The sequence below is a fragment of the Carassius carassius genome, chromosome 20 (genome assembly GCF_963082965.1).
Source record: "Carassius carassius chromosome 20, fCarCar2.1, whole genome shotgun sequence".
Classification (NCBI taxonomy): Eukaryota; Metazoa; Chordata; class Actinopteri; order Cypriniformes; family Cyprinidae; genus Carassius; species Carassius carassius.
The window spans coordinates 28,230,103-28,257,154 of record NC_081774.1 but is presented as its reverse complement, the minus strand read 5'-3'; the positions used below and the strand labels follow the sequence as shown (position 1 = coordinate 28,257,154).

At 40.9% G+C, this 27,052-nt stretch overlaps 1 protein-coding gene across 1 annotated transcript in view; it reads right to left on the bottom strand.

Moving 5' to 3' along the window:
- Window positions 1–27,052, bottom strand: part of LOC132095918 (structural maintenance of chromosomes protein 6-like) — a 121,439-nt gene that overhangs the window by 36,772 nt on the left and 57,615 nt on the right. The window contains exons 6-13 of the mRNA XM_059501011.1: window positions 26,128–26,189; window positions 25,953–26,033; window positions 25,770–25,871; window positions 25,482–25,601; window positions 25,004–25,102; window positions 18,676–18,822; window positions 10,868–10,956; window positions 10,676–10,768 (exon numbers count right to left, since the gene is read on the bottom strand). Of these exons, the coding sequence (XP_059356994.1) occupies window positions 10,676–10,768; window positions 10,868–10,956; window positions 18,676–18,822; window positions 25,004–25,102; window positions 25,482–25,601; window positions 25,770–25,871; window positions 25,953–26,033; window positions 26,128–26,189 (793 nt within the window). The remainder of the gene's footprint in view (window positions 1–10,675; window positions 10,769–10,867; window positions 10,957–18,675; window positions 18,823–25,003; window positions 25,103–25,481; window positions 25,602–25,769; window positions 25,872–25,952; window positions 26,034–26,127; window positions 26,190–27,052) is intronic.

Below are 27,052 nucleotides of genomic sequence, written 5' to 3'. Positions count from 1 at the left end.
AAAATGGGGGTACAAAAAAGGTAATGACAAGGTCTCAGTTCAGATGGGAGGACTGACAATGCACAATTAAATGATCATGTTGAATGTTGAATTAGTGTAGGCTTAACCAAGATGATACAGTTTGAATTTTGAGGCGGTTGACTGCTTTTTTTCAAGGCTTAATTGTGTTTATGAGGTGTAGTCTAACTGTTAATGCTTTGTTAAAAAAAAAAAAAAAAAAAATTATATATATTTATTTATTTATACAGATTGGCTAGCTGGCTCAGTTTGTTGTGATTTGTTAAACGTCACGTGGGCCTGTCGCGGTAGTCGATAAATCAATTAATCACACGATAAAAAAAAAATGAGCTCGATAATATTTTCTGCCGCGAATTTTTTTTTTTCATTTTTATTTCAATAATGTAGCATGTCATGTCATGATGAGGGGTTAGTCTGGAGCGCAGCCTGTGGACAGCCCATGGAGAAAACAACCTCTCCAATGGCACAGATGTCCCCGGAATAAAGAGATAAAGTCTCGCTAGAGTGACCAGCTTTAAGGAGCACCTTTCATTTGCTTGTGGATGTTTGCGTCGCAAGTGATACAGCACTTTATCCTTTACTGTACTTTATTTTAATACCACGTAGCATATTTTGCAAATAACTTTGTTGCCCTTTCTGTCGAAATGGGCCTATTTTTATTCGCTTAATTTGGCTTGCTCAGCTAAATATGTCTGTGTGGTTGTGTGTGTCAACGTGCCAGTGAGTTCACACACACACACACACTAGACTTGTGCCGGTATTCGGTAATGCGATATATTGCGGTGATTAATATGCATGATATTGTTATTGTGGGCACTTCTAAATACTGTGAATAAATATACATTACAAATTTTTTTGAATTTGGAATGCATTTTAAGAATATTATTCCCATCAGCTGCTTAAAATGCACAACACTGCTGTATGCTGCTTGAAAGAGCGCATGCGCTCTGATGTAAACAAGCAGACATGAGAAGCACATGGAGGCACACGTGAGAGACACGCTGAATGAAAGCACATTCACTCTCTGACAGCAGATGGCGCTAAATGCAGCCCTTACCCTGTAAACAAAAAAAGATTTGTGTTTTCCCTATGGTGTTTATTACAGAGCCAACTACTGAAATATTTAGACTTAATAGGCTATTTATCTTCAAACATTTATCTTTATGATGAGTGAATCTGTTTGTTACCAAAGGTTTCAAGTCTTCTGACTGAGGTTCCTCAACATTTAGCAATTCTGTCAGCTCAGCTTGAAGCTTCCGAAAGCATTCCTGCTAGTCAAAATAAACAAAAGAAAACTATTAAAATACTATTAAATATTAAAACAAATTTGGTTAAAATGCTATGATGTGGTCTGTACACAGCAGGTATTTAATGACCTGGGCTTTCTTGACGTCTTCACAGGCTCTGCGAAGAAAAAAGAAAAAAAAAGGTTTTTATCTTTTTTGGTTGTTGATCATCTTTAAAAATATTCTTGTTTGCCGTAACCCGACCGACCCTGTCAATTTAAGACCGACCCATTTTTTTTTTTTTTGCTTTTAGTCCAACCGACTTGCCGATTGTAAATTTGCGTTAAGACCGACCATTTTTTTTTACTCTTCAAACAACTAATACAAAAGCAATAAAATAATATTTATTATATTTAAGTATTGTAAATATATAATTTTCCTAGGCCTACATACAAACGAAGGCTATCTTCCTTAATAAAAAAAACCCGTGACGTCATCTATGTTTACACTATTGGTTAACGGATGTCACACTGTGATCTGTGCATTCGCTTCGTCTCCTCTCATTCACTGTCAGAGTCAATGGTTCGCGCTTGGTAATGATGGCTGCGGCTGCAGTAAACAAAATGTTCGCGGTCACTGTTCAAAGTCATACGGGTTCGGGCACCATAATACATAAAAAAAATGCATTAAAACAGCTCGACACCGCTTTAACTTGGAACGAAGTTCTGGAAAAACAGTGCGCCCAGATCTTTTCCCATCCCTTCTCACGTCTAATCTAAAACCGTGACCGTGTCGACTGTCACTTTATGTTCGAAAATCTATTGCACGAATCAACCAGCACAAGTTTCGAAAACGAAAATAGGAAATTGATTTTAACGACCTTCTCTTGGAGCGCGTCCAGGTTTTTTTTTTTTTTTTTTAATGTGTCACACAGCAATTGCAGCTTCGGACACACGCATAACAGCAAATAATACTTCTGCACAATGTTTCTCTTTTTACAACAGAAATTTGAATTCTGCTGGTATTCATACAGTCTCATGCATACAGACACAGATTCGGGCTAGAATCGCCTAGAGCTGTCAAAATAGCTGAAAAACTAAATTCGAATTTTTTACTTAAATATGTTCAAAATTCGAATTGTATTCGAATTTAAAATGCATAATTTCAGTTAGGGTGAAGAAAAGCTTTTTGCTTCTCTTCTGGGTACTCAAGATAGCTTATCGAGCAAAATATTACTGCACGTTTATTCAAAGCATTAGAATACATGACTGTGAAAAAACAACATAATATTTAAAATAATTTTTATGAACCAATTATTATTAATTAAGTTGCTTAAAGGAGCTATAAAAAATCTTTAAGATAGAGTTTTCATTTGTACATGTATGAGCCAACCATGATGTAAAAAAAAGAATGACACCTCGACTGTCCACCACGGTTGCCTCTATCAGCCTGTAGGCTCAATTGTGTGTGGAGGAGTCGGGCCCGAATTGGTGCGAAAATTCACAAAATGTGACGTCATGCGCGTTCTCGTCTACTTGGGCTTACAACCGTACGGCACGCCAGCCATTATAGTAAGCAGCGGCAATAGTGTTTTCAAATGGACTCTGCGGATGGGAAGAAGCGACCAGCCTCCAGCACAATTCAGATTCCCACGGACACTCCTCGTAAGTAAAAAAATGCATGCATTGTTAAATAAATAAAAAGGGCGGAAAACCAGTCACACAGAATAATTTTTTTTATTTAAAAACATGAGATGCAGTGGGATGGGAACAAAAACCCAACATAAAGTCTTGAGATATTTTTAGAAAATTTAATTAAATACATTAATTTTACATGTCTTTCTAAACATGCGGCTCTCTTGTGCGAGACGCGAGTCCAACGGTGTCCCTCTAGAAAATGCGCAAAATATGCGTTCTTTGTGAATGGCTTGGTTTCAGTTTTGATGTAAACAAGATCTTCTCCACATTGATGCTCTTTTTTTTTTTTTTTTGAAGTGGCTTCACAACTGGATAGGCTAACATAACCTTATAATGCAATGCCACATGCATCGTCATCGCATCTCGTGCGCCACTGATAAAGATCGGCCATCCGCACACCGTCTGCATTATGTCCTTTTCGTCATCCGCGTGTGGGCATTTTTTGAGACCGCGCGGATGGTGCGCGTACACGAGGTGAAAGATGAGACAGCAGATACTGCGTGTCGAGCTCTTCCGCCTTTGAAAGTTGTGTAGACACGGCTGTGTGCGCGGCGAGATGGAATGGAACACGGACTGTGAAGTACCGAGGCTAATAAGGCAGCTTCCTTATATTACCTATATTTGGTGTTATTTGCCGTATAAAACTTATTTAGACAATCGATTTTACAATCGATTCAATGAACACTTGTCACTCAAATCAGGATTTTTTTTCACAAAAGTGACAACCCAAGAAAGCAAAGTAAATGGTCACTCATTTGTAGGTTGCATTGATACCTAGCGTTGGATGCAAGTAAAACAGTATAACAGTACCTCATTTTTTATCTTCTCACCTGAAATTCATGCAATGAACATGTTTTTGACAAAGATTTTAATTTGTTTGTGGTCTATATAGCCTGCATCAAAATGAGGTTTGCAATTATGCGCCCAAAGGCACAGTTTGAAGACCCAGTCAGTGACGTCACGATATGCTAATTTGTATAAATTCATACCTACGTCATCACCATCACCAAAATGTTCCTTTTTTTTTTTACATTGAAACTTGAAAAAAAAAATATAGACCGACCTACAGACCCTTTTTTTTTTTTTTTTAATTACTGTTACTGCAAACCAAAATATTTTTTAGGATGGCCTCAGATTAATAGAAAACTGTCCACATGAATATGTATCCTGAATCCAATCCAACATCAAAATGAATGAAAAACATCCAAATAAAATAAAAAATGGGGGTACAAAAAAGGTAATGACAAGGTCTCAGTTCAGATGGGAGGACTGACAATGCACAATTAAATGATCATGTTGAATGTTGAATTAGTGTAGGCTTAACCAAGATGATACAGTTTGAATTTTGAGGCGGTTGACTGCTTTTTTTCAAGGCTTAATTGTGTTTATGAGGTGTAGTCTAACTGTTAATGCTTTGTTAAAAAAAAAAAAAAAAAAAATTATATATATTTATTTATTTATACAGATTGGCTAGCTGGCTCAGTTTGTTGTGATTTGTTAAACGTCACGTGGGCCTGTCGCGGTAGTCGATAAATCAATTAATCACACGATAAAAAAAAAATGAGCTCGATAATATTTTCTGCCGCGAATTTTTTTTTTTCATTTTTATTTCAATAATGTAGCATGTCATGTCATGATGAGGGGTTAGTCTGGAGCGCAGCCTGTGGACAGCCCATGGAGAAAACAACCTCTCCAATGGCACAGATGTCCCTGGAATAAAGAGATAAAGTCTCGCTAGAGTGACCAGCTTTAAGGAGCACCTTTCATTTGCTTGTGGATGTTTGCGTCGCAAGTGATACAGCACTTTATCCTTTACTGTACTTTATTTTAATACCACGTAGCATATTTTGCAAATAACTTTGTTGCCCTTTCTGTCGAAATGGGCCTATTTTTATTCGCTTAATTTGGCTTGCTCAGCTAAATATGTCTGTGTGGTTGTGTGTCAACGTGCCAGTGAGTTCACACACACACTAGACTTGTGCCGGTATTCGGTAATGCGATATATTGCGGTGATTAATATGCACGATATTGTTATTGTGGGCACTTCTAAATACTGTGAATAAATATACATTACAAATTTTTTTGAATTTGGAATGCATTTTAAGAATATTATTCCCATCAGCTGCTTAAAATGCACAACACTGCTGTATGCTGCTTGAAAGAGCGCATGCGTTCTGATGTAAACAAGCAGGCATGAGAAGCACATGGAGGCACACCTGAGAGACACGCTGAATGAAAGCACATTCACTGTCTGACAGCAGATGGCGCTAAATGCAGCCCTTACCCTGTAAACAAAAAAAGATTTGTGTTTTCCCTATGGTGTTTATTACAGAGCCAACTACTGAAATATTTAGACTTAATAGGCTAAGAATTAATCTTAGGTATTCCAATATTTAATAACACATTGTTAAAATTGAAAGTTGCAACTGTGTTATTTAATGAGCTAACATGAACTAAGACTTGTATTTTTTAACAAAGATTAATAACATCTATAGCAAATGTAGCTATTACTCATTGTTTAGCTGTGCATTTATTGAATGAGCACTATGCAATGTCCGAACTGATTACACTATATTTTATGTATTGCACTGTATTTTATGTAAAATCACTGCCTTAAATTCATTTTAAGTCAATTTTTTAATCATTTTCAAGTTCTTAAATAGCTTGTTTCATTTTTGTGATTATTTTTCTTCACGACTTTTTTTTTTTACTTTCTTTTTGAATTACCATTGTGTACGAAATGTGCTATAAATAAACTTGCCCTGCCTTGAATGTTAATGCATTAACTAAGGTTAACTAATGAGGTCTTACTGTAAAGTGATACCTATTGGTTTTTATAGTTCTTTTGCACTTTAATGTGTAAAACATTTAACTTTTATATATTTTTTTGTATTGCTCTGTTTTAAATGTTTAGTTATTTTTGTTATAAGAAAAAAAGTTATTTAACCTGTTATTCTGTATTATGACCACTTTTTTAAAACAAAATTTCAATACCGTGATAATACCGTATACCGTGTGTAACGGGAGGAGCCGCATCACTCTCGTTGGCCGCAGCGCTGGCAGGGGATGGACGGCCCGGCATCCTGGCCCGTCGGCCGTGTAAACGGGTGTCCCTCAACGCACCCTTCCTGGACCCACGAGGACACCAGTGTGCATGCACGGGGAAGAGACCGGTCCCCCAAGGAGAGGCGTGTTGGGCTTTTAAACAGCGGCGGTGATGAGGCTCCATTTCCTTCAGGTGTGCCCCATCACACGCCGCCAGCCCTGACTCGTCCAGCGCCCCTCCTCTCACACACCCACTCCAGACGGGAGCCTGGTGAAGGACGGCGATTTAGGACGGGGTAATGGTGGAGTTTACACAGTTGCTTAGAGCAGAGCTGATTGGGGAGAAAGGAGGTGTACAGTCGTGGCCAAAAGTTTTGAGAATTACATAAATATTGGAAATTGGAAAAGTTGCTGCTTAAGTTTTTATAATAGCAATTTGGATATACTACAGAATGTTATGAAGAGTGATCAGATGAATTGCATAGTCCTTCTTTGCCATGAAAATTAACTTAATCCCAAAAAAACCTTTCCACTGCATTTCATTGCTGTCATTAAAGGACCTGCTGAGATCATTTCAGTAATGGTCTTTTTAACTCAGGTGAGAATGTTGACGAGCACAAGGCTGGAGATCATTATGTCAGGCAGATTGGGTTAGAATGGCAGACTTGACATGTTAAAAGGAGGGTGATGCTTGAAATCATTGTTCTTCCATTGTTAACCATGGTGACCTGCAAAGAAATGCGTGCAGCCATCATTGCGTTGCATAAAAATGGCTTCACAGGCAAGGATATTGTGGCTACTAAGATTGCACCTAAATCAACAACTTATAAGATCATCAAGAACTTCAAGGAAAGAGGTTCAATTCTTGTGAAGAAGGCTTCAGGGCGTCCAAGAAAGTCCAGCAAGCGCCAGGATCATCTCCTAAAGAGGATTCAGCTGCGGGATCGGAGTGCCACCAGTGCAGAGCTTGCTCAGGAATGGCAGCAGGCAGGTGTGAGCGCATCTGCACGCACAGTGTGGCGAAGACTTTTGGAAGATGGCCTGGTGTCAAGAAGGGCAGCAAAGAAGCCACTTCTCTCCAAAAAAAAACCTCAGGGACAGATTGATCTTCTGCAGAAAGTATAGTGAATGGACTGCTGAGGACTGGGGCAAAGTCATATTCTCCGATGAAGCCCCTTTCCGATTGTTTGGGGCATCTGGAAGAAGGCTTGTCCGGAGAAGAAAAGATGAGCGCTACCATCAGTCCTGTGTCATGCCAGCAGTAAAGCATCCTGACACCATTCATGTGTGGGGTTGCTTCTCATCCAAGGGAGTGGGCTCACTCACAATTCTGCCCAAAAACACAGCCATGAATAAAGAATGGTACCAAAACACACTCCAACAGCAACTTCTTCCAACAATCCAACAACAGTTTGGTGAAGAACAATGCATTTTCCAGCACGATGGAGCACCGTGCCATAAGGCAAAAGTGATAACTAAGTGGCTCGGGGACCAGAATGTTGAAATTTTGGGTCCATGGCCTTGAAACTCCCCAGATCTTAATCCCATTGAGAACTTGTGGTCAATCCTCAAGAGGCGGGTGGACAAACAAAAACCCACTAATTCTGACAAACTCCAAGAAGTGATTATGAAAGAATGGGTTGCTATCGGTCATTTGTTGATTGAGAGCATGCCCAGTCGAATTGCAGAGGTCCTGAAAAAGAAGGGCAACACTGCAAATACTGACTCTTTGCATAAATGTCATGTAATTGTCGATAAAAGCCTTTGAAACCTATGAAGTGCTTGTAATTATATTTCAGTACATCACAGAAACAACTGAAACAAAGATCTAAAAGCAGTTTAGCAGCAAACTTTTTGAAAACTAATATTTATGTAATTCTCAAAACTTTTGGCCACGACTGTACTCACTCCAATGGTTAGTAAGACTGTCACTGAAGGCTGACAGTCATGCATATGCTCTGGAACAGAATAATATCGCGTCCACATTGCAGGCTTTTGCGATTAGCAAATCGCAACGTCTCAAATTGTGATTTCGATTCGATTTCGATTAATCGCACAGCCCTATTTATAAGGAAATTTCAGTAATTGATTTCCACCACCAAAAAACCCTTGCAGTAACGAAGAAAAAGTGTTTGTGTGCACCCCATTTTTTCAAACACAATGGGTATTTTCCCACCGAAGAAAGCTGATTGGGTTGGTTCTTTTCACATGACCTGGTGCACTTGCGTCATTCTGAATAGCGGAGATGTTTTAACTAGATGTGGTGTATATTAAAATTTTCTGAGATACTGAATTTGGTATTTTCCTTAATTGTCAGTTATAATCATCAAAATTAAAATAAATAACCATTTGAAATATATCAGTCTGTGTGTAATGAATGAACATAAAATACAAGTTTCACTTTTTTAATGGAGTTAATGAAATAAATCAACTTTTTGATGATATTCTAATTATATGACCAGCACCTGTACAGTTTTATCCTGATTAAAGCTTTAATAGAGCAGAATACATGATTGCGTTGAGGCATTTTTGTAAATTGTTAATTTTGTTGAAAACAAGTATCTGACAGCAACTATTGCTCGCTACCATAGTAACCGCACATAGATGCGTCCACCATCTAAATAATAGGGAATCTACCTATATATATCTATGGTTGTACCTGCATGAATGGTCATGTGACATGCGTCTTTGGTTGTGTAGTGTAGACGGAGATTGTTTCTGAAATGCAGTGAAACGCTGGTGTAGACGAGGATTGTTTCCATTTTAAAATGAAAACGTACTAATGGGAAGCACAACATGGCCTAGCCCCGTTTGTTGCATGTTCCTGGGGACAGGGTTTATGTAAATTTAAGGATTTGTGATGTCGCCAACCCGGGAACAAACTCGTTGTAGTCCCTTATCAGCCATAACTGTAGGCATTAAACTGCCATAACTTTAAAAGACAATATATAAGTTTGCATTGAACTTTCAGCGTAGTACAGTAAATTTGCAGATATTGTTTATGCTCAAACAGCAACATTACACACTAAATAAAGTTAAATCACAATCAACCACCCATTTAAAATAAAGGGTCTCTTACGTTTACCAAGACTGCATTTGTTTGAATTTTTTTTAAATAACGGTTTTCTCTTTTAATAAATTATGCTGATGCAAAAAACATATATTATCATCAACATCGAAATCAGTTGTAATGATTTATATTTTAGTGGAAACAATGATTAATTTTATTCCCAGGATTCTTTGATGAATACAAAGTTTCAGAATTAAGATCAGAATTTATTTGAAATTGCAATGTTGTAACATAATAAATGACTTAATTTTCACTTTTGGAGTAATGTAATTGTCTCTTGCTGAATAAAAATACTACATTTTTTAGGGGGGAAAAAGGTGCTGCTAAGGTGTTCTAATTGTAGCTAGACTGCTGCTAAATTGATCAGGGTGGTTGATACGAGTTAACTAGAGTTGAAGAGATTCTAATGTTACACAGATACTAATGTTACTGATGTATCACACCCAGACATACCATCAGCCCATCAGTTTATAATTCTGCATTGCAGTTCTGTCGTATGCTGCTTTAAATGCATGAGTTATTTTTTTATTTATTTTTTTATTTTTTTTAAGTTGTCTGGATTTTGATTAGCTGTCAACGTTTTTATCATTTATCAGCTGGAAATAATCATTCTGAAAGTGATTCCAATGATGTGATTCTTCTATCATGAGTCTGTCAAGTAGTCTGTTGTTTTTCTATCTCATCCATTTATTTATGACTGTAAAACAAGCCAGTGTTGCCACTAGGCCCCATGCTTTAGGTCAAAATATGTTGCATGTAGAAATTTTGGTCCTAAGTTAAGGATTAAGAAAAAAACTAAAGACCTAAAATGTGGTAACTAACGGGCCGTTCTCAAAGAGCTTGACTGAGAGGCGACCTGACCAATCAGGATGTGGATATTATGTGTCACCATTGCTATACCCTTTTGTCCGACAGCTATGGCTGATCTCAATATAAATCTATGTTAAAATGGATGGCTAATGGCCAGGGGATAGCATGAAGGACCCTCAGCTGCTGACAGAGCATTTGCGTTTCCATTTTTCTTCAAATCTATCTATCTATCTATCTATCTATCTATCTAGTGTTTTTTTTTATTTGGCTGGGCAAGTGAAAATGTTTTCACTACTGAATGAGAAATAATGGTGAGTGAAAATAATGGTGGCCACACAAAATATTGATACTTTCACTTAGGGGTGTACTCACTTTTGTGGCCAGCGATTCAGACATTAATCGCTGTCTGTTGAGTTATTTTGAGGGGACAGCAAATTTACAATGTTATACAAGCTGTACACTACTTTACACTGTAGCAAAGTGTAAATAAAAAAAGTTTAATCAAATATTTACAAAAATGTGAGGGTTTATTTTCACTTCTATGAGATACGGTATAAAGTACTGTATAATATATATATATATATATATATATATATATATATATATAATATATATTATACAGTACTTTATACCGTATCTCAGAGAAGTGAAAACACCTCTCACATACTGCTGGTTTGTCCACGTGGGCAAAATGAAATAGGGAATTAAAAAAAAATTGAATACTCAAATAGAAACAACAAATCATCACAGCCCTAATCATAGTTGGATCCCTGTGTATAGAAAATACTTTTACCAACAACTGTACAAACCTCGTATGACCCAGTAGTTGTTCCAGTTCAGCCTGAATGTGATTCATCTTCTCCACACGAGCATGAGTGTAAGCTGAGTTCGTCTGACTTATGCTGGACAGAGAGGAGGGGTTGGGTCATAATGAAAGAGCTGGAAATGCTACAAGCATAATGTTACGTAACGTTGTTTCCTTTCTGTACACTTTGAAGTACCTGTGTTTGAGTTTTTGGATCCGCTTGTTAAGCTGATCTTTATCCTTTTCAAGGTCTCTCAAGTTAGTCTTTTTAAGATGAAGATTAGCCTAAACCAAGAAAAAAATTAAAAACAAAAAGCACTGAGAATTGAGTGCTTAAAGGGTCAGTTTTATTGGCCAAATTAGCATGAGAGTGCAATTCGAAAACAGCACGATGGGAGGCGAAATTTCTGCGGGTAATTTACTAACAATGCGCAAATTAAAGAATGCAGATGCAACATCTCATTTACATATAGTTGTGTTATGTCTCCCTTGGCCCCCCTCAAGCATGGGGCCGGTGGGAATGCACCAGTTGCACCCCCTATGGATGGCCTTGGTTCAAAGTTGTCTTTCATTTCCTGAAGCAAATTAAAAATAACATGTCTTGACAAACGACATGTTCAGATAACGTGTTCTGGGGATGCACTGGTTGACCGGCCATAAATCGTAACCGGACAGTTTTTGCTTATAATGCGCGATTGGCAACCAGATGGTTTTTTGTATTGTTTTCGTCCGTTTTTTCCGGAAGTGCATCAGCGTGCACAGACTACATTTGTAATAATTTGCGAACATGTCCTTTAGAGCCCGACCGATATATCGGCCGGCCGATATTATCGGCCGATATAAGCTAATTGCATTTAAATCGGCATCGGCATTTATAACGGCCGATGAAACATAAGAAACAGAGTCTCATGCTTCACTCATGTTATGAGTGTTGCATAGTGTGCCCACCAGAGGGAGCTCTGCAGCTCCAGAGTTAACAACAGCGCCAGAAGTCCACTACAGAAGAAAGCGATTAGCCAAGCCACGGAGATGTAACTTACTGTTTTGACGGTGAGTCTGTCGTTCGTCATGTGAAATGATTGTAGATTTAGTTCATACCCTGTATATAAAAACTGTGTGGTAGTTCTAGCTAACGGTCCTATCATTATCATTTCTAAATATTCTGTAACATTACTTACAGCCGCTAATGCATTGCTATATTAGATTAGCCACAAAGCTAATACCATGTTTATCAGTGGAAGAGCGCAAACGTTAATAGGAGGTCAAACTATAACGTTAGCGTTTAACTTATTCTTATTCTATTGCGGTGTGTTTCGCACATAATGACCGCGTAATTGAGCCTTTCACACAGGACGCGGTATGCACGGCGCTTGCCGCTGGGTTCAGCGTTGCCCTTCAGATACAACGCGATTTGCGCTGCGCTATGGCGTAGGCGGGGTTTTAAAAACGTTTAGCGGGAGCTCTTTCATAGTCTGTTCCTCCTCCTTTCGGTCAGAAGCAAACATGTATCTGTCTCGTTGTAAGAAGCGAGCGATAGCGCTAGTCCTGCTGATGAGAATTAAGAGAGAAGCAAGGAAGAAGAGGCTACCCTCAGGTCCAGAGAACAATTTGGTGAATTCAGGCTGGTTACGTTACTCTAACGCTAATAGCTTCCTTTTTAGCAGGCCCCTTAAATGCTTAAATGCTTGCTATTCAATGCAGAATTATAAATACATCATGATACATCAGTAACATTAGTATCTGTGTAACATTAGAATCTCTTCAACTCTAGTTAACTCGTATCAACCACCCTGATCAATTTAGCAGCAGTCTAGCTACAATTAGAACACCTTAGCAGCACCTTTTTCCCCCCTAAAAAATGTAGTATTTTTATTCAGCAAGAGACAATTACATTACTCCAAAAGTGAAAATTAAGTCATTTATTATGTTACAACATTGCATTGAACTTCGAATTGATATACATAGAACAGGCAGATATTTTGCTATTGAATGTTGTGTAAGTGCAGTTTATAGGAAATGGGTCTAATATCCAGATTATTTTTAAAATCAAAATATCGGCTTATAAATCGGCTCTTTTCGAGTTAATATCGGCATCGGCCCCCAAAAATCCATATCGGTCGGGCTCTAATGTCCTTTGTGTGGAAGTATTTTGAAATCTGTGTGCAAAACGTGAAGATTGCAATCTGCAATGTTTGCAAAGGACAAGTTAATTGCGGAGGAACAACAGTGAATACATTCGGCACAACAAACTTGATCAGACATTTAAAAGTTCATTACCCGAAAGAACACAATGAGTATCAAAAGTCTGTTGATAATACAAAAAAGACCTTCATCCCTCACTCAACCAGAGTTACAGCCGAGACAGTCCAAAAGCGCAAGCCATTACAAAGAAAGTAATGGAATTTATTGTACTGGATGACAAAGGTTTCTGCCATCTAATGGCACACATGGATCCGTGATACACACTGCCCAGCAGACGATACTTTTCGGATGTGGCTCTACCCAAAATCTATGCTTTGTCAGCTCATGTTCACAGTCTACTTAATGCTGAGGTCAGAAACATTAGTTTTACCACCGACATATGGAGCGCTGATGTGAGCCCAATATCTATGCGGAGTCTGACGGCCCAGTATATTGATGCAGATTTCGAACTACAGGAAAGTTCTCTAACATGCACAAGAATTCTCTGGTTCACATCCAGCATCTGTGCTTGTTATGGCTTTTGACAAATGCTTAAAACCTGGAAAATTTCCAAAAGCAAAGTGCATGTAATTCTGCGTGATAATGCCACAAATGTGTAAAGCAAAACAGGATGCTCACCTACCTAACCTGCCTTGTATGGCCCACACACTTTAAAGGAGCTATGTGGAGGTTTTTACTTAAAAAAAAATCTTTAAGATAGAGTTTTCATTTGTACATGTATGAGCCAACCATGATGTAAAAAAAAGTATGACACCTTGACTGTCCACCACGGTTGCCTCTATCAGCCTGTAGGCTCAATTGTGTGTGGAGGAGTCGGGCCCGAATTGGCGCGAAAATTCACAAAATGTGACATCATGCGTGTTCTCGTCTACTTGGGCTTACAACCGTACGGCACGCCAGCCATTATAGTAAGCAGCGGCAATAGTGTTTTCAAATGGACTCTGCAGATGGAAAGAAGCGACCAGACTCCAGCACAATTCAGACCCCCACGGACACTCCTCGTAAGTAAAAAAAAAAAAAAAAAAAAAAAAAAAAAAAAAAAAAAGAGCGTGCGCACTGAGAATGAGCATGAGACTGGCTGCAGTTCCTCTAATGGCCACTGGTGTCAGTAACGGTTAGAAATTTCAGAACCTACGCAATGCTCCTTTAACTGGCTGTGAATGAAGGGTTGCTCTCACAGCGCAGTGTAACTGACATAGTAGCGACTGGAAGAAAAATAGTTGGCCATTTCAAACATTTGCCGCTAGCATACTCCTGACTTCAGAATGTGCAGGCACAGCTGGGCCAGCCAAAAAAAACAGTACAGCACTGGTAATGCAGAGCTACCTGTCTGAGGCACAGATACCAAGAAGAGAACAGCCGTTGGAGAAGAGCTGCTTTCCTTTGCAAGCTGATGTTGCGTGAGCGTACCTGTCCACACCCTGCACAAGCATAGACAGTGAACGTTTGTTCAGCTCAGCTTCTCACGTGTTGGATGAGAAACGAAACTTTGTTTCTTTTTGTAAAGAAGAACTTGCATGCACTTTTGAAAAGCCAGAAGTAAACGTCAGTTCTGTAGGCTATAGGATGAATATTTTTTTTTATTTTTTATCTTAATATTACATTGACTTCATTTGACTTAAAATGCCCATTCTGTAGCATTTTTGTTTTACTGTTGCACTAAACATAATTTGATTTAACATTTTGGAATAATTTATTTACAACCCGAATTCCGGAAAAGTTGGGACGTTTTTAAAATTTTAATAAAATGAAAACTAAAAGACTTTCAAATCACATGAGCCAATATTTTATTCACAATAGAACATAGATAACATAGCAAATGTTTAAACTGAGAAAGTTTACAATTTTATGCACAAAATGAGCTCATTTCAATTTTGATTTCTGCTACAGGTCTCAAAATAGTTGGCACGGGGCATGTTTACCATGGTGTAGCATCTCCTTTTCTTTTCAAAACAGTTTGAAGACGTCTGGGCATTGAGGCTATGAGTTGCTGGAGTTTTGCTAATGGAATTTGGTCCCATTCTTGCCTTATAAAGATTTCCAGCTGCTGAAGAGTTTCGTGGTCGTCTTTGACGTATTTTTCGTTTAATGATGCGCCAAATGTTCTCTATAGGTGAAAGATCTGGACTGCAGGCAGGCCAGGTTAGCACCTGGACTCTTCTACGATGAAGCCATGCTGTTGTTATAGCTGCAGTATGTGGTTTTGCATTGTCCTGCTGAAATAAACAAGGCCTTCCCTGAAATAGACGTTGTTTGGAGGGAAGCATATGTTGCTCTAAAACCTTTATATACCTTTCAGCATTCACAGAGCCTTCCAAAACATGCAAGCTGCCCATACCGTATGCACTTATGCACCCTCATACCATCAGAGATGCTGGCTTTTGAACTGAACGCTGATAACATGCTGGAAGGTCTCCCTCCTCTTTAGCCAGGAGGACACGGCGTCCGTGATTTCCAACAAGAATGTCAAATTTGGACTCGTCTGACCATAAAACACTATTCCACTTTGAAATAGTCCATTTTAAATGAGCCTTGGCCCACAGGACACGACGGCGCTTCTGGACCATGTTCACATATGGCTTCCTTTTTGCATGATAGAGCTTTAGTTGGCATCTGCTGATGGCACGGCGGATTGTGTTTACCGACAGTGGTTTCTGAAAGTATTCCTGGGCCCATTTAGTAATGTCATTGACACAATCATGCCGATGAGTGATGCAGTGTCGTCTGAGAGCCCGAAGACCACGGGCATCCAATAAAGGTCTCCGGCCTTGTCCCTTACACACAGAGATTTCTCCAGTTTCTCTGAATCTTTTGATGATGTTATGCACTGTAGATGATGAGATTTGCAAAGCCTTTGCAATTTGACGTTGAGGAACATTGTTTTTAAAGTTTTCCACAATTTTTTTACGCAGTCTTTCACAGATTGGAGAGCCTCTGCCCATCTTTACTTTTGAGAGACTCTGCTTCTCTAAGACAAAGCTTTTATAGCTAATCATGTTACAGACCTGATATCAATTAACTTAACTAATCACTAGATGTTCTCCCAATTGAATCTTTTCAAAACTGCTTGCTTTTTTAGCCATTTGTTGCCCCCGTGCCAACTTTTTTGAGACCTGTAGCAGGTATTAAATTTTAAATGAGCTAATTAAGTGGATAAAAGTGTAAAATTTCTCAGTTTAAACATTAGCTACGTTATTTATGTTCTATTGTGAATAAAATATTGGCTCATGTGATTTGAAATTCCTTTAGTTTTCATTTTATTAAAATTTAAAAAACGTCCCAACTTTTCCGGAATTCGGGTTGTATATAGCCTACTTTGGTTTTATTTAATTTCACTGGTAAAGACCTTTTTTCTTTACACCAAATTTAAAAATGAAAACAAATGCTGAATGCTGATTAAGCAAAATCTTTGTTCGGAGTGTTGAATGCATTTTGATTGTGGAACTATGCAGTTGTTGCCTTTAAGATTACATGGTTACAGTTAATGTTTTCATTTAAGGTTTCAACCCAATTTAAAAACAAAAGCTAAATGCTTTTGTCAGTAGGCTTACCTATGTTTGTATTGAATGTAGGCTACTTACTGCGCAGTTATTGCTGTTAATTTCAGATGTTACAGTTATTGTTTTCAACAGCCAAAACCCAGTTTAGCCTGTTAAATACCAAATAAACATCTTGTTTATGTATACTTTCATTCTTTAAATAAATAAATAAAAATATCAATCAGAAATCGTTATCGGCCAGTATGCTTGTAAAATATGGGTATCGGAATCGGCCATGAAAAATGATAATCGTGCATCCCTAATGAGTTCTTCTGACATTCAAAATAAATTAACACGTGTGGAAAAAATCCTCACCCTTCCATCAGTCTCTGTTCTCTGTGGTGCCTCCTCAAGCAACAATAATTACAGCCATTTCAAGGGGAAAATTGTTTAACCCTTATGCATTTTCGTCCAAACGTTTTCGTCCACTAGGGGGTAAAGTTAGGTCTTATTGTGGCCACAACTTTCTCTGTGTTTGAGCTAATGGAATGATTTTTGACAAATTTGACAAATTGACAAATTTTATTTTGACCCATATTTTGAAATTTTTCAAAAACTCAACAGTACACTGTGGGCAAATTCACTACCCTTTTGGTATGTTCGTGGATGAAAACATCCACTAAATTAAACTGCTGTAAAAATGTATCAGATAATTATTTTTTTCAAAATTGTTTTTGCACAAATCTATTAATCAACCTCAGTCCTGATCAAAACTACCAAATGTTTAAATGTTTAAGTTGTTTAATGTTTAATGTTTTTAATGTTTAAGATTTTAACTCTTTAATTACCAAGTTCATAAATGCCCACACAATAATATTATACTCCATATAGCTTCATATACAAGTCAGAAACTAAGCTTTTTTTGCACAGGCCTATCTAAAGGGTTAATGGTCCCACCTAGTGATCAACTGTAAAAATAACAAATGTTACCTCTTCCCAACAGGGAAAACCACCAACAATCAAGAATCTCACACACACACACAAACACTATAATTTGCTGTTACACTCCATATAACTCCATATACAAGCCAGAAACTAAGCCTTTTTTTGCACAGGCCTATCTAAAGGGTTAATGGTCCCACCTAGTGATCAACTGTAAAAATAACACATTTTACCTCTTCCCAAAAGGGAAAACCACAAACAATCAAGAATGCATGATTATATGGTGTCATGGCTTTGCAATCAAAAAATGTCGATATAATGGAAGTCAATGGGGCAAAAACAGCCACCAACAACAAATTAGGGAGAAAACATTTTAATCTAATGCTGCACAAAAACTAAAAATGCATCAAAGCCAATGTTGCTACTAATCTTTGACATGCCCAAGACTGTTATAAAAAGTAAAAAAAAATCCAGCCACAATTACTTTTATATTGAAAATAAGTCATATTTTTTTTATCCCAAATCAGTGACATCATTTATGAACTTGGCAATTAAAGAGTTAAAATCTTGGATTTTTAAAAAAAACATTTGGTAGTTTTGATCAGGACTGAAGTTGATGAACAGAAAAAAAAATAGAAAAAAAAATATGAATCTGATCATTTTTACAGCAGTTTAATTGAGTGGATGTTTTCATCCCGAACATACCGAAAGGGTAGTGAATTTGAACAATCCACAAGGGTTAAGACATGCTTTTTTTTGGATATTAAGCAAATGCCAATGTTGTGTGATTCATTTGAATTGAATGATTGTGCCTGAAAGGGATAATCCTACAATTACATATTCAATAAGGTCAAGCGCAAAAATAACCCACACGCAAAAAATTGTCCACGCCTTTTGACCTCTAATTCATCACTGTGTGTCTTTGGTAAAACCTGACAGTTACATTTTAACGGCAAAAGACGGTCTACCTATTATAGAATCAAAATCAACTATTGATCACAAATCGGAAATTAAGCAAATACACTACTAATTACATTTTGAAATGTGGCTTGATGCTACTTGTACTTCTATTTATATTTTAAGATGTATTCTTGTTAGCATTATAGATAGTTTGTGTTTCTTGTGTAAAATCAAACTTTATTTAGCTATATTAATTTAAATGGTGCATATTGAGCAGTGGACGATGTTAAATCTATATATGAGATACATATCTGAAGAAAAATGCATTGTTGGTCGGTGCCCCCTAGTATGCAGGTGTGAATTAGCAGAAGGCGATCAATCGTTTATGCTTAACGTGAAAGCACTGTTCTTTGGTGATCTGTCTGACTTTTTAGCATCAAGCTCAGTGTGAAACAGCCTTTATGGTGTTGTGATTGTGCACCTCAGCGGCTTTGAGATCTCGGTTGCACGCTTGTGCTCGGCTCTTCAGTTCATCGCACTGTGGCTGCAGCTGCTGCATCCGCTGCGTCACCCCCCCCAGCTGATCCAGCAACTGTCCCCATATCCTGTAGGCCTCCTGAACTTTCCCCTACAAACAAGCAAATCCCAGAATAGAGACACTGCACATTACTGTGAATCAAACATGATTAGATTTTCACTAAGAATTTTCTTCAATAAAGTAACTAGGGCTGCTGGCTGTGCATATCCCAACAGACCTCTGCAATAACACCAAAAAGCTTTGAAGGTTGCTGAAAGATGGCATTGTGAGTTAGAATATAAATGGTGCTAAATTCATGATCTACTGTGGCCAAGAAAACAATTTGTTTGCAATGCCCTAGCAAATGGTCTTCTGTTGCAAATGGTCTGTGCCATTATGGAATAAACAAATCCTAATAATCTTCACACTTTCTGTAAGTCCATAAGCTGCATAACTGTAGCTGTTTTTCCTCATTGGATTTCTGAGTACTTTTCATTGTTATAAAAACGTGGTCTGGATAGGCTCGGTTTCGAAACAGCCATTCCCTTGGAACGTCCACTGAATGAGACAAACAGCTGCTCAGTCTTTCTGAAGACAGCAGAGCGAGACACATTAGTACTTAAAACCCTAACGGGGCAAAGAAGACTTGAGTCTCCATCCTCTTCTGAAACCGACAGGGCAGACAGGGAAATAACCTGAGCCCGAAACGATGTGTTGAGGGATTTCGGCACATAACCGTGCCTAGGTTTGAGTATGACTCTTGAGTCATTAGGCCCAAACTCCAAGCACGTCGGGCTCACCGAGAGCGCGTGCAGGTCACCCACACGCTTCACTGAAGCGAGAGCCAACAAGAACACTGTCTTGAATGACAGATGTTTGAGGCTAATCGTTCGGATAGGCTCGAAAGGGGAACCTTTCATGGCCTCCAAAACTGTCGAGAGGTCCCATACAGGGACTGACGGAGGTCTGGGAGGATTCAGCCTCCTAGATCCTCTAAGGAAGCGGATGACCAAATCTTTCCTTCCTATTGACTGACCGAGCATTGTCTCGGAAAACGCTGCGATAGCCGCCACGTAAACTTTGAGCGTAGAGGGGGCTCTGCCCTTATACAACAGCTTCTGTAGGAAGGAGAGAACCTCCGTCACCTCACAACTAAGGGGTGAACGTCCCCGAGCTGTGCACCAGCTGGAGAATACTGACCACTTCGAGGCATATAGCCGTCGAGTCGACGGAGCTCTAGCCTGAGTGATAGTATTTAGCACTCCCACTGAGAGATCAGCGGGTAACCATTGAGCGCCCACAAAAGGAGGGACCACAACTCCGGTTGAGGGTGCCAAATTGAGCCCCTGGCCTGCGAGAGGAGGTCCCTCCTCAACGGCACTGGCCACGGGGCAGTGTCTGCTAACTGCATCAAATCTGGAAACCATGGTTGGTTCTTCCAAAGTGGTGCTACAAGCAGTACTGAGCATCTTGTTTCCCTCACCCGTTCTATCACCTGCGGAAGGAGGGAGAGGGGGGGAAAGCATAGAGCGGGCAGCACCTTTGTGACCGCGCGCTTTCGTTCTTGGAAAAGAACGCGGGACAGTGAACGTTTTCGTGGGACGCGAAGAGGTCTACTTCCGCCCTGCCAAATCTCTCCCACAGCAGCTGGACTGTCTGTGGGTGTAGAGACCATTCGCCCGTGGGAATGTTGTTTCTGGACAGTCTGTCTGGACCCAGATTCTGTAGCCCAGGCACATGAACTGCTCTCAGCGAGCACAAGTTGCGCTGAGCCCAAACCAGGAGGCGTTCCGCCAACCTGTACAGGTTTCGGGACCTGAGACCGCCCTGGCAATTTAAGTAGGACACCACAGACATGTTGTCCGAACGGACTAAGACGTGGCGGCCCTTGATTCGGGGACAAAAGCGCGTCAGCGCGTTCTCCACTGCCAACATTTCCAGACAGTTGATATGTTGGAGCTTTTCCCGTTCTGACCACAGGCCACTATCCCCACTATCACTCCCCATCCCGAAGTGGAGGCGTCCGTTGACACCACTTTCACTTTCGAGGAAGTCCCCAGGCTTACACCTGATTGGTACCAGTCATCCGCTGTCCAGGGTTTCAAGGCTGTAACACAGCTCTGATTGACCTTGAGACGCAACTGACTGGATATCCACGCTCTGCGCGGTACTCACACTTTCAGCCAGAACTGCAAGGGGCGCATGCGGAGCAGGCCCAACTGAAGAACTGGTGATGCTGAGGCCATGAGACCTAGCATCTTCTGAAATTCTCTGAGCGAGAAGGTCGCGCCGCAGCGGAGAGAGCTCGCTGCGCGCCGAATGCCCAACGCGCGCTGTGGCGACAGCCGCGCCGCCATGGAGCGTGAGTCCAGAGCTATACCCAAAAACAGTATCGTCTGACTGGGGTTCAGCGAACTCTTCATCCAGTTGACACTGAGACTGAGTTTCTCGAGGTGATCGAGTAAAATGGCCCTGATTGTGATTGAACCAGAATCAGCCAGTCGTCCAAATAGTTCAGCACTCGCATGCCTCTGAGTCTGAGAGGAGCGAGCGCTGCATCCATGCACCTCGTAAACGTACGAGGAGCCATGGACAAGCCGAACGGCAGGACTGTATACTGGTATGTCTGGCCCTCGAAGGCGAATCTCAAGTATCGCCTTTAACGTGATGCTATCTGTATTTGAAAATACGCGTCCTTCAGATCTATCGACATGAACCAGTCTCCTCTGCGAATATGCGCGAGGAGTTTCCTGGTTGTAAGCATTTTGAAACTGCGTTTCACCAATGCCTTGTTCAGCTGTCTTAGATCCAGTATGGGTCTGAAACCCTCGTCTTTCTTGGGCACTAGAAAGTATCTGCTGTACAGCCCCCCTTCGCTTTGAGCTTGAGAAACAGGCTCCACAGCCCCTTTGCTCAACAGTTTTGATATTTCTGATCACAGCGGGCAGATCGCTCGTCCTCGACCCCGCCACGGTGCTTAAGCGAGTGAGGGAGGGCTGAGCGGGTCCCGTGGGACTCGTGCTGTCTATAAGTAATTGTGGGCTGTAAGCGTGCACATTTACTGCTTTCAAATCGCTGTCTGCCTGTGCAGAACGAACGTGCACGGGTTTCGTTTTTACAGAAACAACATGCCGTGTGTGACATAGTGTTTGTGGGCACTGAGGAGTGGGCACGTTTACTATGTAGTGCGCGCGATCGACCTGAGTCGCTTTTATGGGCGCGAGCCCTGTGTGAAGGGCTGTGCTTATATGTGGAGATGGGCTCTGAGCAGTGGGCATCGTCACTACATTTATAGCACCATCGGCCGTGGCCGGGACACCAGAAATTACTCTCTTTTCGGGCAATATCTGGGTAGCCGTGAAAACAGCTTTTGTGTGCAGGCAAGCGGGCAAATGTACAGGCTTGCGCGTTGCAGAAGACGCTGAGACAGTCACAATTCCTGGAACTGAAACAGCGGCGTGCTTGGGTGAAAGTTCGGCCGCAGTGGGACTCATACACCGGCGCTTTCCTTGGAGTGCTAGGATAACTTCGGGGCTTCTGGTCTTACCGCAATCCTCTGCCGTGGTCCCCGCGGCGCAGGGCAACGGCCGGTAGAGCGAGAGCGGGGTCTCGAGTTGTGTTGCTGTCACTGTTGTGATGAAGCAGCAGGAGGCGGGGGGTGTGGCTGAGAGTTTTGCGGAGCCGGTCTAGCACGACTCGCTGCAGAACCGGAGCGCTTCGGGAGGAAGTGCTTAAAAGCTTGAGACGCTTTCTGGACCTCGACGAATCTCTCAATGAACTTGTTGACAGAGGATCCGAAGAGGCCAGTGGAAGTCAGCGGGGCGTCAAGGAACGCGGAGCGTTCAGACTCTGCCATGTCTGAAAGCGTCAGCCAGAGATGCGGAAGCCATAACTCGTCCCATAGCCTGTGCAGCGGACTTAGCAGCTCGAAGAGAAAGATCCGAAGCGCTCCTCACATCCGCGAGACAGATAGCCTCAGGTCCCATCTCGTCCAGCTTACGGAGGAGATCACCCTGGAATATCTACAGCGTGGCCATGGTGTGTAATGTAGACGCAGCCTGCCCAGCAGCAGAGAAGATTCGCGCGAGCAGAGATGACGTCATGCGGCAGGCTTTAGATGGCAACACCGCTTTCGTCCGCCGTCCAGCAGAGGGTGGGCAAAGGTGCGTCGCTATCGCCTGTTCCACCGGCGGAAGTGACTGGTAGCCTCTGTTTTTAGCATCGTCGAGTGTGGAGAATGCTGGTGAGACAGACGAACGAGTTCGTGCTGAATAGGGAGCGTTCCAAGCCTTTGCTACCTCTTCGTGAAGCTCAGGAAGAAATTGAGCGGACTTTGAATTTGGAGAAGTACGCTCACCCGGAAGATAGCTACCATCCAACCGGGAACGAGAAGGGAGCGCTGGTGAGATCAACTTCCTCGGAAGACGTGGCGGCAGACGGCGAGCGCTGACCATCGGGAAGCGATGCAGGGGACGCCGGTGAAGCGGGGCGAACCGGCGAAGGTTCCGTCATCCGCTGGGAGCGGCGCGACAGCGCAGCGGGGAATGCAGGCTCGGAGAAAAACGGCAAGCGAGTCCTCAGAGTCACCATTGACATCAGCTCGCAGTGAGGGCAGCCGCCGTCAGCGAGCGCGAGCGCTGCATGATCTTCACCCAGGCAGGAGACACAGATGACATGACGGTCTCCCTCGCTGAGTGGGGCTCTGCACGAGCCGCATTTAGAAGATATCTTTAAAAAGACGCAAGCTCTTTTACGAGTGTGTGTCGCAGGGCGAACCCACACACGTGGATATATGAAAAGGATATAGGCGCCGAAAAGCGCAGCAGGAACAGCAGTTGAAGGCGGTGTTGGCCAGCAGTTTCAGGATGGCTCGTCCCGCTGAGATGCTATCAGACGACGCGTTGCTTCTTCTCGTGATCCAACGATGCGTGAGCTTCGCTGAAGAGATGAAAAATCAGGTGAGTCAGCCTTTTCGAGCTCCCTTTATAGGGCTAGGACACACCCGTTTCGGCGGGAAGTGGCATGGAGGGCGCGAAGTGCCCTCATTGGTCTGATGTTGCATCAGCCTGCGCTCGATAGGCTTATGCAGTTGCCGCAGAGCAGCCAATGAGCGAGCAAGCCGTCTCGCCTATGGCTGTGTGCTGCTGCAAATGCGCTTTACAATAATTCAAAATTAAGGATAATTTTTTGCTTCAGTGTATCGTGAAAAGAGACTTTTCCCGTAGCGTCTTAGCTAAGACGCAGTACGAGAGAACTCTCATAAGAGAACTCAGGAAGCGCAAACATGGCTGCCAAGTGTTGTGCAACAGGATCACCAATGGCACAATAAAATCAATACTCATTGCATACTTTATCTAACTTTTTGTGAACATAGCAGCACAGCATTCAGTGGGTTCAACTGAATAAGCTACAGTACAGAACAAAGGATTGGACACACCTTCTCATTCAAAGAGTTTTCTTTATTTTCATGACTATGAAAATTGTAGAGTCACACTGAAGGCATCTAGGGCTATTTGACCAAGAAGGAGAGTGATGGGGTGCTGCGCCAGATGACCTGTCCTCCACAGTCACCGGACCTGAACCCAATCGAGATGATTTAGGGGTGAGCTGGACCGCAGACTGAAGGCAAAAGGGCCAACAAGTGCTAAGCATCTCTCGGGGAACTCCTTCAAGACTGTTGGAAGACCATTTCAGGTGACTACCTATTGAAGCTCATCAAGAGAAAGCCAAGAGTGTGCAAAGCAGTAATCAAAGCAAAAGGTGGCTATTTTGAAGAACCTAGAATATGACATATTTTCAGTTGTTTCACACTTTTTTGTTATGTATATAATTCCATATATAATTCCACGTGTTAATTCATAGTTTTGATGCCTTCAGTGTGAATCTACAATTTTCATAGTCATAAAAATAAAGAAAACTCTTTGAATGAGAAGGTGTGTCCAAACTATTGGTCTGTACTGTATGTAAACATTAAAATGCAAATGACACTTACATCATAACTGTGTCCCATGTGCCACCTTAGAAACACACCTTAGAATGTGGATTTTTATTTAAAATTTGAAGAATATTCAAAAAATGTTTGTTTGTTTGTTTTTTACAGCCCTACTGTGGAATAAAGTATTTCTGCTAAACCTGCCAGTGTAAACGGTCTCATCAGTCTCATTTTGGCCAAAAATTCATACTCAGGCAGGAAAAGCTGAAATCTGGCCCAAAATATCCTGTAGTCAAATGTGTGACTTCATGATCACTAGAGGAAACTGGATCACAGAAACTCCAGACAATATTCAGTCACCTCCCACTCTTCCACCTTCTGGTCATATTTGACAGTTGACCTCTCTTCAGCTGTGATTCGTTCTCTCATTGGCTTCATCTCCTGCTCCACCTCTGCCACCTGATGTACATGAACATACATTTCAATATTAGGTCACAATCTTCGGTAATAAGATATTTGAAGCATGTGATCACCTAGAGATGGGAACCATAAATAATTAATGTTTCAGTTTCAATCAGTGAATGAATTGTTACACTGATTAAAACAGATGAATTCTCAGAAATTCTGACTGAATCATTAAAAAATCCATTAATTTGTCAATCAGGCTAAATAGAAATGTGCCCTTAAGAGTATAAGAACCACAGTGTGCCTTTACAAGGATTATACGATTATAATATGAAATTGATCAAATCTGATTAGGAAATGACAGTATTGTTGTGTTAATTTTGATTTGAGCCATGCAGTCACAGCTCATGTTATGCTGGCAGTGATTCCTTACCAGAGCCCAGGCCATCAGATTCTTCAGCTCATCCAACTTCTTCTGCATTTCATCAAGTGAAGCCAGACTTTTATAGCGCTCTTCTTTCTCATGGTACTTTCTCTTCAGCTCTTGTAGAGTCTGTGTGAGAAGAAAGGGTGTGCCAGAAATCAGAGATTGAAAGAGAACTAAACTGCCATCTTAAAGAGAATCTAGTTCAGCAATCCAATCAGATACTGTTTCCAAAGATGCTCCATCCGATTAATAATTTCAGTTCCACTATGTAAATGTGATTATTTCAGCACTCACCTCCCTGTGCTTCTCCACTGTATTCTGAGTCATGGTCTTGGTCTTCATGATGTAGCTGTAATCCTCTTTCATCTGATCAAGCTGGGTGGCCTTCATGAAAAACTAAAGAAAAAGAGCAAAGCAAAAGTCAAGTTTGTATTTGTTATGTGAGAAACATATGCCCAAACACATACAAAGTCTCACTTTATATTTGTCACCCTCTCCGCTGGAGTGGAGGAAGTGTTCACTCATTTCCTGAGTTAGGATAGAGACCGGATTGTCCACCTGAGTATGAAAAACAATCAGATAAATCAAAACAGATCATTTAAATAGTTTTGTTAGCAAACAAACTGAGAATTGAAAGGATCTTTAGCCATACCTGGATGTTAAAGTGATCCAAAATGGAGATCAGTTCTTCCTTTTGACATGACACTAAGCAACCTGGGAGACAGGCAAATTCAGATTTTTGAGCTAACTCATCTGTCATGTGGTAGAAGCAACCAAATTAGGCAGATGTCACCATGGACAGGTTGCGTGACTTGCCCTCATCCTAACACCCCATGAACAAAACTATGCAAGGTAAAATATATATAACCCAGACTATAACATATACAGGTTCACTACAGATTATAAAGATGATTCATCCCTGTCACATGCTTGTTTCTGTTTTGTTTGTTTGTTCTTTATTGGTCATGTTTCCAGTTCCTGTCCTCATTTAGTTTAATTAATCCCAGGTGTCTCGCTTTATTAGTTATCCTTCTAATCTGTCTGCCACTCGTTATATGCCCTGATTGAGTTTGAGGCCATTCTGTTCTCCCTTGTCTGGAATTGTTCTTTGTAACGTTTCTTAGTACGGGAAGAAGGAGGTGAGAACCGGCGAACATTCAATTAAACCTGAATAATAAAATAAACACAAAACAGCGCGGCAGTCATCCACGAGGGGCTGTCACACTGTTTTGTGTTTATTTTAGAATAAATAAACACAAAACAAAATCAAAACACAAAATAAAACCCAGGCCTGGTCCTCTCTCGGCCTTCACTGTCATTCCTCCTCCTTTTATCCTTCCGGAGCTCCTCCGTGGGAATTGAGAGATATGGATGGGTGTACTGCATATGGTTAACTGTGCAATGGTAAAAAGTCTTTCATCAACATCTACAACACAGACTTGATGATGCATTGTTTGCTGATGTATTATAAGATAGATATAATCAGGTCATCACAAAATGTCCTGACTGTCAACACATTTAAATAATTTAAGAAAACAATAAACCTGAACAGTAGCCTTTGAAATAAAGTGCTTGAT